Genomic DNA, 16,212 nt, shown 5'->3' with positions numbered 1-16,212 from the left:
CCTCTTAACCCCTGGAATATGGCAAAGTACTTTATTATTTTATTTTGCTACGTCCAATCAACTTACTACTCTTAGGAGAAACTTCCTGTATCAAACGGGTAAATGAAAGCTACATCAAATTGTTCCAGTTCAGAGTCTCTCTTATGTAAAAATAATAATAATAATAAAATAAAATAAAATCATCTGGCTGTAGTAAGAATAAAATACAAAAATACATTGCTGGACTGAAGGTGTTATGACTACACCTTCAATGGGTTAATCTTCTGAGGTGTGAAAAATGAGTTAATTCCCATTCAATTATGAACAGGAGGCATATTTTACCATGCAATATGGTGGGGCGTGGGGCCTAAAAATGATGTGAAAAAGAAGGGGACAATATTTTTCCAACTAAGAAAACGGCATTTCAAATGCTATCTTAATCGTGATCAACTCAAAATTAATTACGTTCAACTCAGAATCAACAAGATCAACAATAACTTCTTTTCAGCACACTTACATAGCTGCAGACGGTTTCATTATGTTACTATAGCACAAAACAGAGTACAAATGCATATTTGGCCTCTGAATGGATTTCAACTGGTCTCTCAAAAGACAATATCTTATACTCATTATTATATGTAAAACTTATTGTACTTAACCATGGCAGTATTTACAGTACTCTAACTTAAAATCTCTGGTTTCACGGGCAGTACAGTACACTCAAGTTACCTAAACACTACATGTCATTAAAAAATATATCAAAGTAAATGAATTGGATTTACTATGTTTAGCCACCCCCTATCCAAGCAACAAAAGAAAGTGGACATGAAGAACCATCATGAAGACTGGCTTTCCACACATACTAAGAAACCATTGCACTGTAATACAAAATGTGTCAAGAAATAACACACTTGAAAAGTAACAGCTTGTTTGAGGTGGGGGGAAAAAAAAGAAGAAGTCTGACCCAAAATGCATCTTACGCCAAACATGTAATCATTTATTATGTCATAAAACTTTGTAGTCACTTGTAGAGAAGTATATTTTAGACTTGTGGTCGAGCGGCTTTTATATCTTGTAGTAGTTTCCCCACCAGATGACTAAAATTACTCCCCAAAGAAAATCTACTGCACCCCAATCTATTCCTCTCCCCTATCATGGCTATTTTAGCCCAATTTTGCATAATTATGAAGGGATGGATAAAATGCTGAAATGACTGAAGGTAACTGAGAGAGCAAAGGAATGTATCTACAGAGTGCCTTGCAAATGAAGCCACAAAACCAGATTCTGCTCTGATGACTCATCACTTATATACAGTATTCAGATAATCACACTGTACTCATGCAGTTGCATTTAAGGTTGCACAGCATAAGACTCATGCCAAATTTCCTCAGTCATTCATCTATGATAATGAAACTGAACCTGTCATATAATACCTTGCAAAGCATAGGAACTCAAGGTAAAGAGAAAGTATCAAACTGTGTCACTCACACATTGTATAGCCATAACAGTAGCAGCAGGCACCGATATCTTGACCTACAACCAAAGACAACTGCTTTTGGAGTGGGCAGTTTAGATCACAATATACTACTACCAATCACAATGCTAGACACTACACTACACCCCAAGCTGAACCAGAACCATGCAGAGAGTGACAACCAAGGGCAGGCCAGGGGTGGAAGGGGACCAAAGGGATCCACACTTGGGGTAGACTGGGTCACACTAAGCTCAGACCACAATCATCCACTTGCTTGGTTGGATAAACTCTGAGATCAAAAGCTGGTGGATGCTGAGTGGGGGAAGAAAGAAATAACATGTTTTGTTATTACAATGTCATAACTTGTTGCAAGGGAAAAATTACACCCACATTTGGATTACCTCCCCCACCCCCAAACTGTGGAGATACAACAGTTTTGAACCAAGTCCAGCCAAAACTGTTACATTTCCCAGATAGAAGAGAGAGATAAAAAATCCAAATGTAGGCACACCTCTTCCAAAAATCTTACAATATGAGTGTAACAAGTTATGAATGCAACAAGACCACTGTCACTTCTGTTACTGCACAAGATTTTTCAGTGAGAACAACAAAACATACAACATTATTCACAACACAGGATTTCTCCACAGATGTGTTTTACTTCCACCTCCAACATCCACCACACTGGCTGGGTGATATTCTAATCCAAGCACAGTCCTTATTAAAAGTCTGATAAGTCTTCTAAACTCTCATAAAGACACAAACAGTACTGTAAAATGGGGGAATGTGACAAATCAGCATTATATGAAGTTATAGGCAGTAACTACCATGGATTTAACACAAAAGAAAGTAAAAATGGACATATAACAAGGACTAACTGTAATTAAAAATATCACTTGGAAAATCAACATGTGAAAAACAGTGGGAATGAACATTTTATTATGCATTTACTCCAACCAAACAAGACCTCTGATAGGTGTTCTGGTCTTAGTACAAGAGGGTCCATTGTAAAAGACAGTTTAGGGAATACCTCAGTCAGATACCTCAAACTACAGAGTGGCTAGTAGAGACACAGGAACCTTATCGGGGCGGACAGTTGGAAAAAATTTATGTAAGGTTGATTGGATATAACCTAGACAATTAATTCTGTGTGTGATGAGGCTTCACACTTTGGGTTTTCTTCTCAATAAACTGATTTTAATTTGTTAATTTTTCAGAGTAACAATTCATAAAGTCAAAGATCTAAGCTAAGACTCTCACATTTTTCCAACTCTTAACATCTTGAATTTCTTTTTTCTCAACAGCTTCCTGCAACTACTAGGAAGTAAGTAATTGGTTTTGGCACTTGACTTAGCTTCCAGTTCACAGAAAATATCAGCTGTAACATGATCGGTTTAAATATGCAGCTTGCTTAGGAAGAAATAAGGCAACATTTCCATGACTGGAATAAACAAAAGCAACTTCTTTTGCACCTCCAATGAGAGATGGATGTATTAGGTACCACATAAGACTGAAAGAAAAGTGAAAACTATAATACAGTATAATGTTTATATACCGTAAGACGGTAAAATGCTTGCTTCTAGTGTTATTTTACTGTTAACCACTCCAAGACATAAATCCATTTAAGAGTCCCAAAAGGCTTACTTCCACATGAAGAAAGGTGAACTGCGATTAACTTTGGCTGCACATAAATTCTGATATGAATTATAGTGAGCTTTACTATGGTTGCCTCAGGTGAAAAATGGGATATGGAGTTATGGATCAACTGTAACTTGATCAACATACAGCATTCCTAAAGTGAGCCCTCAACAAGGTTCCTACATCCCTTTCTACAGTGTTCACTATCAGATACCAAGATCAGAAAACTTACTCTGTGCTCACCTCTCGTCTCTTACTTTGGCTCGGGATGTATGATCTGATTACTGGGTACACCATGTAACTTTATGAAAGATTCCTTTGCACTTTAGATTGTCAGACTGTCATGAATTTCAGTAGAGAGTAGATTTTTAGCAGCTGAGTTTAAATATTAATAGAAAATACCAACCAGGTAGAGCTTTAAAATATAACATACAATAATACTAAGTCAGCCATAACATACACATTCTGAAGATACCATAATGTGACATGAAAGATATGTTAAGATCTGTTTAACCATTAAAGGACTCATCAGCTGATCAGTTTCAGCATCCTGACCTGAAATCCCATGTTCAAATGGGGAGGAGATCCAAAGCAAGACTCTATGATCTCTTTGGGACAGAAATCAAAGGAGAAATGAACTCCAGATCCAGTTTTCCCCCTCCTGTGAAGTACAAGTTATATGGCTGTTTGTAATGAATGTGCTGGGTGATGGGGCTTCCATATCCCCACAATAGCACAAAGGGGCAAGAAGGATTCCAGCTCCACACCATTCTTTTAGCCATATATTACAATGCACAAGGGATTCACATGTGGTATTTTCTCCCCTATTTCCACAGACAGAATGATCAGGGTGTATTAATACTGTCTCCTGTAACATCAAATAACATTAAAATATACGTACCAAATAATCTTTACACTAAAATATTATTAATACTTGTGCAAATACTTCTATTTACAGTATAACTGTGTTGACTGAAAAAATATAGTCAATATACAGAAGCAGTTTGAAGTCATCAGGTCAGTCAACTGAAACAAAATATGTATACAAAAAGCCAGCTCATAAAGCAAATAAGAATTTGGGCATCAAAATGAGATTTAATACACTGGAAAAACATGGGAAATACAAAAAACAAATCTGAGACAATTACACAAAGAGTCAGGATACTTAACTGACCAGCTGCGTCAAATGATAAAAGCAAAGAGATTTTAAAATACTGTTAGGACACAAATTACACTACTATACTCAGTGTACGTATTGGCGTCTTATTCGCAATGCAAAAAAAAAAAATAATAATAATAATAATTATATGTATCAAAGTGGCTGGATCAGTGTAAATAGATCCCATACCTTCTGAAGTTTGAGCCACATTTACCTCTTTAATGTAACAAAAAAAAATTTCTTTCATATTCTTGCTGCCTCCTGACAATTATATTCAACTCAGGAAAGATCTCTGTGTGAAGGGGTTAATGAAGGCTGTTCCTGACCCCTTCGATACCCATACAGTTTCTCCTATGCTGAATAAAACTGTCTGAAGGTAGCAAGATAAAAAATAAATAAATAAAAATAATCGTACTAGAGTGGTTAATCATGACAGCAATCACATGTCCTCAACTGCCTTGCTGTGCGGCGTGATAAAAAGCTCTTTATGAATTCTGAAACTGAACTGTGCTAAAATGCATACTGTAAATTAATACACAAAATTAACAGACCAAGCTAGTCACAAGAATCAGTGTACTCTACAAACTACCGGCAGCTGTGCAAAATTCATTAACACTCTCAGGCTCCTGTACTTATTCGCAGATGAATAAAACTGTCTTGCATTAACTGGAACATAAGAGCTGTCCGACCATAAAAGGGTCCTATGACAAACTCTTAGTTGAATCAATTAATCTGGCATATCAGAATTTGTACTAGAGTTGTCTGACCACGAGAGGGTTAATGTTATCACTGTTAACGCTCTCAGGCCCTTATGACTCACTCTTGATTTAATAAAACTGTCTGGCAGTTTAGAGAAGTGTTTGACTGAGAGAGGGGTTAAATATTCATGAACTTGTTAGGCATCCGCTGTAACACGCGTACTAGAACCGTCTGACAATTGGAGGATTAAATATCCATAAAACTGCCTGGCATTTTAGAATACTGTACTAGAGTTTTCCAATCATGAGAGAGTTAAATATTCATAAAATCATTTAGCATTTCAGAAGAGGGTACCAAAGTTGTCTGATCATGAGAGGGTTGAAAATTCCAAAATCAAAACAGTGAGCCAAGATAAAATGCACAGGGCTAGTGGCAGAGCACAGAGCAGGTCCCCCCTCCCGGTGGGCGTGAGCGAGGACGTCAGGCTGACCTCGCGAAGCTCTTGTACGCGGCAGACATGGGGTTGATGCAGAGCGGCACACGGTCACGCGCCAGGTGTGACATGATGAACTTGTGTAGACGGTCCTTCACTTGAGACATTGACCGCAACTGTGGGTGAAATAAAAAATATATATATACAGTACAGTAATAACATAAAATGGACTAAACCACTGGAATATACAGCAATAAAAATTTTGAGATGTCAACTGCAACTGAGGGAATAAAAAATTGGATTAGTAATCCCATCATGGAATGCAGCAAGAAAAAGCTTTATAATAATAATAATAATAATAATAAAATAATAATAATAATAATAATAAAATAATAATAATAATAATAATAAAATAATAATAATAATAATAATAAAATAATAATAATAATAATAATAATAAAATAATAATAATAATAATAATAAAATAATAATAATAATAATAATAAAATAATAATAATAATAATAATAATACAGTAATCATCATCATCATCATCCAGACCTCCTTTCCCACACAAGGGCAGGGTGGGGAATAGCAATGTCCAGACAGCCCAAATTTGTCCAATCCAATGGGCCACGCTTCCATTCACTCATCATTCGAGTCCCCGGAATCCTGGCTCTATCGGACACACCAAAAACATTCACTACGTTCTGTAGCTTCACATAATCATATCCAACAGAGTCAATCCAGACGCTGCCATGTTAAAAAGGGGGTGCCAATAATAATAATAATAATAATAATAACAACAACAACAACAATACTGTATATACCGTAACAAAGTACACTAGATGTGATTTTGTATGAAATGAGTGGTTAACACAATTTAAGCACGGCAATGCAACATTCTATCCAAGAACAACCAATGGTGTATTTCCACTGAGCTAATCCTTAACACACTGAGACCAGGAATGTCTACCTCATATTATTCTTCCTATCCCCAATGTTGTTACTCAGAGTTGAAAGATTTCTCAAAGTGAGAAGCTAGATATAGCCCTGGAAAACCTGATTAACCTCATACAATACCAGAGGCCTTCTTAAGCTGCATAAAACTGTCTGGTAGCAGCAAGAGTAAACACCACCCTGATTCATGGAAGTTAAGAAGAGAACCCTCAAACTTCTAGACACTGACCTCGCCTTCCCATGTGTCATCGAAGGGATGCGGCGCGGATGGTTCAAAGTCATGTGTGTACTGGCGTCCCCCACATGGTGTAGCAGCACAACACGTACACATACACGAGTGGTACCGCAGTCGACCCTCATCAAGGTATGGATGACTCAGTGCCTCAGAGACTGTCAGGCGCTTGTCCTGTGTACAGTATCCAGAAAAATAACAATTAGATTTACAACTGCCCTATGTACCCACAATATGAAAGAATAAGTTTTCAAATTGTCCTACATATCTAAAAAATATTGGAATATACAGTATTTCAATACACAAAGAAACAAAGGCATTATATTAACTCTAGTTTACAATATCAGTTTGTCATTAATTACTGGAAATTAAAACGAACTGATGATGTCTGTAATATCAAAACTGACTGAAGATCGTGGTCTGCCCTTTGCCTGTATCCATTTACTCCACTTTAATTATGTACAGCCATTTCTGATTACCCAGTACTGAAACATTTTAAATTCTTAAGAATGAGAACAATGTCAATCCTTCAGTCTGTTCATTATGGAGGTTTTCTGAGCAACTCTGATTAATATTACTTTACCACAACAGGCTAGTAGATTATGCACACATACTGTACACTCTACTAAAATAACACATATATTCTTGGTGAAATGGTAAAGATTTAGTTAGGGGAAATATGTGTGCCTTGAAATTTGTTTACATTGTTATGGTGTGCAAGTTTATAAAAGTTGGAAACCACGGCTCTATAGTACAGTAAACAACACAAAAATAATATGCTATACTTGCCATTCAGTTACATTACATAAGAATAACGTTGTACTTCACATGGGAACATTTTGTTATACAAGAACTTGGTTGTACAAACTTCTAAATCTAACCTGACTTAAAAAAACAAACTTCAAAACCCTTCAGAACTGCAACACAAACTTCTAAACCCTTCATAACTGCAATATGAAGCTTATTAGTGCAACAAAACTGCAACACAAACCCTAGATAAGCACAAAATGAATTTCTACATCCTACATGACTGCAATACATGCTTCTTATCTTCTGCAGAATTTTGTGGCACTGCTATATACACTCCTAAAAAATTAAAAATCCTGTCACTGTATTATAAACTTCTAAGTGGCAAATTTCTGCATCGTACACAAAATCAAAATCCTACACAATTTACTTATTTATTTTTTAAATACCAGAACAAAGGAAAGAAAAAACAAATGAATAAAAAAATAATCCATACACCATATTACTGGTGTTCTCTGTTCATAAAATATCTGTAACAGTTAGACTTAAACAGCTGTGGATTGAAGTTTGGAGGGAAACAACTCTGGGGAGGCGAGTTCTAGAGAGATGCCGTTCGGGATGAAAGAATTCTGATAGGCAGAAGTTCTGCAATATGACTGAGTGACATTCCAGTCATGAGCGCTACCAGATGCCCGTGTAGCACAAGGGAAGGCATGGAGAGATGGCACCATGGACGCAACTTCATCTGAGCATTTGCAATAAAAATATCTGTAAAATAATGCAAGGGAGACAACATGCCTTCTTACTTGTAGGGGAGGTTGTTTATTTGTAATGGCAGGGTTGTTAATAATTCTAACAGCTTTGTTCTGAATTTTGTCTAGTTGTTTTAATGCAACCTCTCCACATCCATTCCACAAGGGTGAGCAATATTCAAGCTGAGGGTGCACATGACTCTTATAAATTATAGCTAACTGCTCATCAGTGAAGAAGTTACGGACTCTGTACAATAATCCAAGTTTCTTTGAGGCGGTTTTAGCAAGTGATCTAACATGAGAGGTCCAGCTGAGGGCACTGTTAAGTGAGATGCAGAGAATTTCAATACTTTTGGAGATGGGAATACAGGTATTAGTAGCATCGAAGGTAATGTACAAATCTGGCAATATCTGTCTATTAGTAAACTGTATATATTTAATTTTACTAGCATTAAATGAGACAAGGCTGTTTTGTCCCCACTCACTGATCGTAGATAGGTCTTGATTTATGAAGATGGCTGTACTAAGTTGAGATGTAGAGTTATTAGACAACTGCAAAACATGAAGAATTAGTGTGTGTTGACTCACAGGATCGAAGGCGAGCATTTGTGTGAGCAAGTGGACGGCCTCATGAGTGGCATGGGAGGAGAGAGTGTAGAGGGCAGGTAGGGCAGGCGGCTTAGAGGGTCGGCGCAGCATGTGGCTCACCGCACCCTCACACGCGTACTTCATGTCCTCTAGGTTTGGGGTCCCAAGTAGGTCAGTTATTCTCTCAAGCTGCAGAAAATGAAAAAATTAACAACCTTTGCACTCTATCTTGATGGGGATGCCCATCACCACACACTCAATATAGTGGTAATATCAGGTAATGACAGAGTGCCAACCAACTGGCTTCTCATAACCCACAAGCAAGAGAGGCATATTATGATTAAGGAACCTGAAACCAGTTCTGTCTACTATCCTATTATTGGAAGTTCCCACAAGGAAGCATGGCACTGCTGAAAGTGATGACGAGAAGCAGAGCTTTATATAACTATTGGAGTTCTTTACTAAACATTAATGCCTTCAATTCAATGACATCTTTTTCACTTTATTCCTACTGTCAGACAAGCTTCTTCTTCTTAGGAGAGACATTTCAGGGTTAAAGGTAAAACCTGACCCTTTCACACATTAAGTCTGATGACATTTTTGATAATATTGTATCGTGCATTCTATTTTTCAGCTCTATGGAGATGTTTCATGGCGAAGAATGATAATACAGCATTCCTGGACCAACCTGTTGCACTGGGCTCTGAGCTTGGAAGAGAATACGTCTGCCCAGTAGTTCCCCAAAAATGCAACCAACACTCCAGACGTCCACCGCCTGTGTGTAGTGGCGCGCTCCCATCAGCAACTCTGGCGCCCGGTAGTACTGTGTCACAACCTCCTGCGTCATGTGTCGGCTCTCGTCTGGCTCCTCCACACGTGCCAGCCCAAAGTCACAGATCTAGCCAGAGTATAGGTACAGTTAAGTTCTCATTACTGTATATGCTGCCTTTCTTGGCATCCACTTCTGCAATTACAGCCAGTCAACATTAAATTACAAAGAGACTGCCCACCAAAGTTTCACTGCTACAGTACCCGTGTCTGATTTGCCAGTTCCCTCTCATATTACACTACCAACTGGATGGAAAAAGTTACTGATATTTTGGAACATCCCTAAAAATATGAGAACCACCAGTGTAGTTTGTCACTGTTTCATTTCATTATTGAGCTGCTGACTGCTTAATATTTTCTCTTAATTTAAGTTGCCTGTTATTCATTATAAAGTCATACTGAAGTCTGAAATGAATGTGTTGTGATTGAGACTCCTAAGTAAATGTGTAATTAAGCAAGGTAATGAAGCTGAGGAGGCAAAAGAACTAACAAAGGGCAGAAACTGATGGAGGGATTAAGTATGGAGATACACATGGCAAGTATCACACCCCTATTTTAACTTAGAAAGGCACATAACCTTCAGGCATTATCAAGCACACTTCTTTGTTGCCATTCCCATACCTGTGAGCTGGAGTGGAGACTATCAAAGGCTCCAGCAAGGCACTAGTGATGTATGGCCTACCTGACTGATTATCCTGTTGATGGCCAATTTCACTGCGCATTCTGCTGACAATCACTGTATCTGCGCTTTCCTGTATCTGCTTCTTGATTTCGTTCAGCATGGGAAAGTTGGTAAGCATGGTGTTTTCTACTACACTATCCATGCATCAATATTATTATGCAACACTTAAATGTATGCCACATTATATTAGCTGTATTCCCACCTTTAACCCTCTCTGTGGTGGTGGAGAGAGATGCCTTTGTGTGATGGAACTGATATAATTGGTGATATCGCTGCCAAGTTACTCAATTATTCAAATGTCACTCATATCCCTCCCTAACCCCTAAAGGAAGGATGGTGGCCTGCGGGTGAGGGGCAACATCAGCCTGCAGTTCAAGTTCAGAGAAAGGAAGTAAGGTCCAACAATCATAACACAGGAAATGAACAAAGAAAATTATGGGGGAAAAAAAAAAAAAAATACACGTATCATATAAAACGCTGTGAATATGTGAACTTGAGATACGATATGAAACTAATAGAAATGTATTTTTATTATAATACAAGTCTTTCATAGGTGAGAAAGAACGAAAGAAGGGCAGCGTGTGTGTGTGTGTGTGTGTGTGTGTGTGTGTGAGGGAGTATGGTGAGGTAGATTAAAGAGGTAAGGTAGCGAGCGGCCTCATCCCAGCCAACACAACTCCCCCCCCCCCCACCTTCTCTCTCTCCACTTCTTCCCCGTTATCATCTTTTCATTTTATTATCCCTCCCCCCTCTCCTTTGTGTCCTTTCTCCACCCCTTTCCCCCTTTTTTCTTTACTCCCCCACTCTCCTCTCTCTTTTTTCTCCATCTCCCCCATTCTCTCCCTTTCCCCCTTCCCCCACATCCCCATTCCCTAAAGCCTTACCTACCTCAACAAACAGGTTTGGCTTGGTATTCTGCAAACATAAAACACAAACACACACACAAAACAACACTAGCACCAACATAAAACAAGCACCCACGAAAAAAAATAAAATAAAACATGAAATGCCAACAGCTTTACCATTCATGGATAGTATTACACGGACGCAGTACGAATAATTCAAAGTTCCATTTGGAACTGCCCGCCGCACTGACCACATTTTCCCGCCAACCTCGTCTTCCTCTCACCGCCATCATTTTTAGTTTTCTTCCCATCTCGCACCATCTCTCAATTTATCTCTGTCACTCAACAAATAATTTACTTTCGCTTCTACAACTTTAAAAGAAATAACGTTCAATCACAATTATTAATGAATATAATTACGGAATAAATTCCCCATGCTAGCCCTTGATTGATCAAATAGCCTCGCTAGGTGAAGGGAGAGCGCTACCTTTCTCAGCAAGGCAGCTACCCGGACGGGGAGCAAACTCTTTTGATCCTATGGTCTCGAGTCCAGCACTCTACCACTGAGTCACCCTGCTCCCTAATGAATGTAAAATAGCTACATAATCGAAATTCTCCCGCACCACACCATTTCCCTCTCTCTCTCTCACCTTTAAGACACAGTTGGAGTTGACGAGTAGGTTTCCCGGTTTGATATCTCTGTGGATTATTCTCGCAGAGTGGAGGTACTTCAACCCTGGGGGGGAGGGAACAGTATTAGAACTTGAGAACATTTTAGAGAACAAGAGAACACGTGAATAGTCTGGAAAAGAACATATTATGTGAGAACAACTTAGAGAACAAGAGAACACGTGTATAGTAAGGAAGTGAACATATTATTGTCAGAACATTTTAAAGAACAACAGAACACGTGTATAGTCAGGAGTGCATTATTATTATCACGTGAGAACAAACAAAAGAACAACAGAACACGTGAACAGTCAGGAAGTGAAAACATTATTAAGTGAGAACATTTTAAAGAACAGAAAACGTGAGTAGTCAGGAAGTGAACGTAAAATGACGTGAGAACAGTAACAAAAGAACGTGAAAAAGTGCTATAAGTAAATAATAACAAAACACGAGTATATTTTGGGAATGAATATATAATGCAAACAGATTGAAGAACAACACAACACGTGTATGGTTAGTACGTGAAGATAACGAGTACAACGTGAGAACAAGGTATGAAAGAACTGAAGAGCAAGTGTAGTGAGGGAGTTACTTATACTATTCAAGAACATGATCACAAAGAACAATAGAACACAGAGGTGGTGGGGAGTCTTCTAAACCCACGAGAACACGACCCATGGGTAATATAAACATCCATCTATCTATTCACCCATCTACCTCACTCACCTATCCATCTATCTACCCCTATCTATCTATCTATCCACTAATTTATCTATCTGCCTTACCTCTTAGTATCTGGTAGAGAAAGACTTAAATGCAAAACAATATATGAACGACAAACATCCAACTATCTATTCACCCATCTACCTCACTCATCTATCCATCTATCTACCCCTGTACCTCTATCTATCTATCTTTTATCTATCTGCCTTACCTCTTAGTATCTGGTAGAGGAAGACTTTTACATGGTCAGCTGACAGGTGTTGCGGTGACACTATAATCTTGTGAAGGTCGCTCTGCATCAGCTCCGTGATCACGTAACTATGCACACAGTCAAGGAAAAACGGCCACAATACACCAAGAAAAACAAGGAAAAAATGGCAAAAATACAGCAAGAAAAACACGGAAATACGGCAAGAAAAACAAGGAAAAAATAGCAAAAATACAGCAAGAAAAACACGGAAATAATGGCGACAATACAGCAAGAAAAACAAGGAAATACGGCAAGAAAAACAAGGGAAAATGGCCAAAATACAGCATGAAAAACAAGGAAAAATTGCAAAAATATAGCAGGAAAAACAAGGAAATATGGCAAGAAAAACAAGGAAAAATGGCAAAAAATACAGCTAGAAAAACAAGGAAAAATGGCGATAATACAGCAAGAAAAACAAGGAAAAAATGGCGATAATACAGCAAGAAAAAATGGCGAAGGAAAATAGGAAAAATCGGATCAATATACGTGGGAAACGGCAAAGAAATTCATGGTACAAAATTACGCTGGGAATACAAGTCGAAAGCACACACACACACACACACACTTAACCTCTTCAATACAATTATGTCTTCATTAAATTCTCTCTCTCTCTCTCTAATCAGCTCTAGTTTTTGGACGTAGAAGGCCGGTACTCACGTCGGGTAAGGAAGCTCCCTAACACCTTTTCCTAGGAGATTTATTTTGCTTATTACAACTTACGATCCTATTGTGAGTTACATATATCCTTCCAAAATCACCATATTCTGCATAATAACGAACGCCGAAATAAAAATATAAACTAGACATATCCAAAAATAAATCGCTACGGAAATGGTGTTAGGGAGCTTCCTTAACCGAAAAGAATACGGATCACGGACTATACATATTCTTGATTTCTTAAAAGGATACATCTCTTGGAAGAAGTCTAGGTGAGGTGGCTGTAAGATGTCCAGCGCTGACAGTACCTGGGGAAGACGGAGGTATGGCTAGGTGAGTTTGGGTACACTAGTAGGATATGACTGTGTGTGTGTATGGCAGAGTGTACAGTATGTATGGTAGGGTAGAGGGTAGGTATGTTATGGTTGAGTGTGAGTATGGTATGGTAGAGGTGTGTAGATGGTATGGTTGAGGTGTATATAGTATGGTTGTGTGTGTATATGGTATGGTTGACTGTGTATGGCATAGTAGACGTGTATTTTTGGTATGGTAGAGGTGTATATGTGGTATGGTAGAGGTGTGTATGGTATGGCAGAGGTGTATGTATATGGTATGGTTGTGTGTGTATGGTATGGTAGAGGTTTATGTATGGTATGGCTGAGTATGTATGGTATGGCTGAGTATGTATGGTATTGAAGAGATGTATGTATGGTAGGGTAGAGGGTAGGTATGTTATGGTTGAGTGTGTATGGTATGGTAGAGGTGTATGTATGGTAGGGTAGGGGGTAGGTATGTTATGGCTGAGTGTGTATGGTATGGTAGAGGTGTATGTAGGGTATGGCACAGCTGTATACTGTATGTGGCACGGCAAAGGAATGTGTATGGTGAGGGATAGATATAGCATGGGACGGAAAAAACGAATTAGAAATTTCATGGTTATAACAATAATAATAATAATTGTGTGTGTGTGTGTGTGTGTGTGTGTGTGTGTGTGTGTGTGTGTGTGTGTGTGTGTGTGTGTGTGTGTGTGTGTGTGTGTGTGTGTGTGTGTGTGTGTGTGTGTGTGTGTGTGTGTGTGTGTGATATTTTTATTTTTTCTAGTTTTAGGTGAAGACAAATTTGGGGGGATTTTTTTTTATTCACATATATTTTTTTGAATAATATTTAACCCACAAAAACTGAGACGTCACTCCAGCTGGAAATACAATCGTTCTGGCGGTAACTAAATGAGAGACGCGGACGAAGATCGAAAGAAAAGTCAGATTTCCTTGCATCCTAAAACAGTGGGGTTGGGGAAGCGTTGAAAAGGACAGGAGACGAATGGGGAGAGGAGAGGAGAGGGGAGGGGAGGGGAGAGAGGAGGGCAGAAGGAGAAATAGGAGGATAGGGAGGGAGGGAGAAGTGGGAGAAATGAAAGACATGGAGAGGAACGATGGGGAACAAAGGGAGGAGAGGACAGAATGCGTGGGTAGAGTAGGAGGGAAGGAGAGAGAGTGGGACGGAAGGAGAGAGAATGGGAGGGAAGGAGAAAGAGTGGGAGGGAAGGAGAAAGCATAAAAGCAGAATAGGAGATTAAGCGGACAGGGCAGACCGACTACTATATGCAGAGGCAGGAAGGTGGGGTAGGTCAGGGAAGGCAGAATGGGGGGATGAAGAGGAAGGAGGGGGGGAGGAGTGAGGGAAGGGGGAAGCGAAGAATGAGGAAGAGGAAGATGAGTATGAGGAAGACGCAATATAATAACAGAATGAGGAAGAGAAAAATGAAAGGGAAAAGCAAAAGTAGAATGAGGAAGCGAAATATGAGGCAAAGAGGAAGAAAGCAGGAAAAGAAGAAAGGGAAAAAGGAAGATGATAAAGGGAGGAAGCTGCAAAAAAAAAAGAAGAAGAAGAAGAATGAGGAAATGGAGAAGAATGTGAAAGGAAGAAGCACGAAACGAAAAATGAGGAAAATGAGGAGGAGAATGAGAGGGGGGAAAAGAAGAATGAGGAAATGGAAGAGGAGAATAAGAGAGGAAGAAGGGGTAGGAAGAGGGAGAGTTGGGGATGAAGAGAAGAGAAGGGAAGAGGGATAAAGACGGAGGAGACAGTAAAGGATGAGAAGGGGCGAATGAGAGGATAAAGAGGCAGGTGAAGTAGAGATGGGGATGAGGAAGGAAGAAAAAAAGAGGGGGAGGCGGTGAAGGGAGCAGAGTAGGGAGGAAAGGAAGATGAGAGCAAAGGGGGGGGGGTATAGAAAGGGTAGACAGTACGAATCATATAAAGCAACACAAAAAAATACATAAATAACTCAAGACCCGAAATACAAGAATAAATACGTGTTGGGGCGGCAGGTGTCAAAATTAAAGGTTAAGGTGTGGGAAAGGTATATACTAATTAATGAGGGTCAATTTCAACACACCTGTGGACACTTAAACAACTACACTGCCTTCCACTTTGTATTACGTAACCAACAATGGGGATAAAATGGACTCACTCACTCTCTCTCTCTCTAACAATCTATCTACCTGTCTATTTATCTATTTATTTAGTTTCATTTTGTATAACGAAGCCACCAGTGAGGAAAAAATGGACTCATCTATCTATCTATCTATCCAGTTCCTCTTTGCATAACGTAGCTGCCAATAAGGGAAAAGCACTTATTCTTCAATTTCTTTATTTTATCTATCTATCTATCTATTTACTTATTTAATCCCCGTCTATTTCAAAAACAAAGTTAAAAAAATAATATGGGTTTATTTTTCACCCTGTGGTCTCATTTAAATTCATATCTGTCACTTACTCTCTAATTAAGGAAGCTGAAGAATTGGACAGGTTCAAGCCAGGAGAGAAACACGAGAGAGAGAGAGAGAGAGAGAGAGAGAGAGAGAGAGAGAGAGAGAGAGAGAGAGAGAGAGAGAGA

At 38.9% G+C, this 16,212-nt stretch overlaps 2 protein-coding genes across 2 annotated transcripts in view; both read right to left on the bottom strand.

Moving 5' to 3' along the window:
* Positions 1-16,212, bottom strand: part of LOC145416778 (dnaJ homolog subfamily C member 9) — a 412,599-nt gene that overhangs the window by 261,974 nt on the left and 134,413 nt on the right. The gene's annotated exons all lie outside the window — the stretch shown is intronic.
* The window catches only part of nmo (serine/threonine-protein kinase nemo), a 138,068-nt gene that overhangs the window by 2,130 nt on the left and 119,726 nt on the right, over positions 1-16,212 (bottom strand). Inside the window, exons 3-9 of the mRNA XM_080285703.1 lie at positions 13,566-13,621; positions 12,618-12,724; positions 11,665-11,750; positions 9,348-9,557; positions 8,660-8,848; positions 6,570-6,746; positions 5,440-5,558 (exon numbers count right to left, since the gene is read on the bottom strand). Coding sequence (XP_080141829.1) covers positions 5,440-5,558; positions 6,570-6,746; positions 8,660-8,848; positions 9,348-9,557; positions 11,665-11,750; positions 12,618-12,724; positions 13,566-13,621 — 944 coding nt within the window. The remainder of the gene's footprint in view (positions 1-5,439; positions 5,559-6,569; positions 6,747-8,659; positions 8,849-9,347; positions 9,558-11,664; positions 11,751-12,617; positions 12,725-13,565; positions 13,622-16,212) is intronic.

This window comes from Coenobita brevimanus, chromosome 107 (genome assembly GCF_032717465.1).
Source record: "Coenobita brevimanus isolate Jiangsu-jjx chromosome 107, ASM3271746v2, whole genome shotgun sequence".
NCBI classification, from domain to species: domain Eukaryota; kingdom Metazoa; phylum Arthropoda; class Malacostraca; order Decapoda; family Coenobitidae; genus Coenobita; species Coenobita brevimanus.
This window is presented reverse-complemented; position numbering and strand designations above follow the sequence as displayed.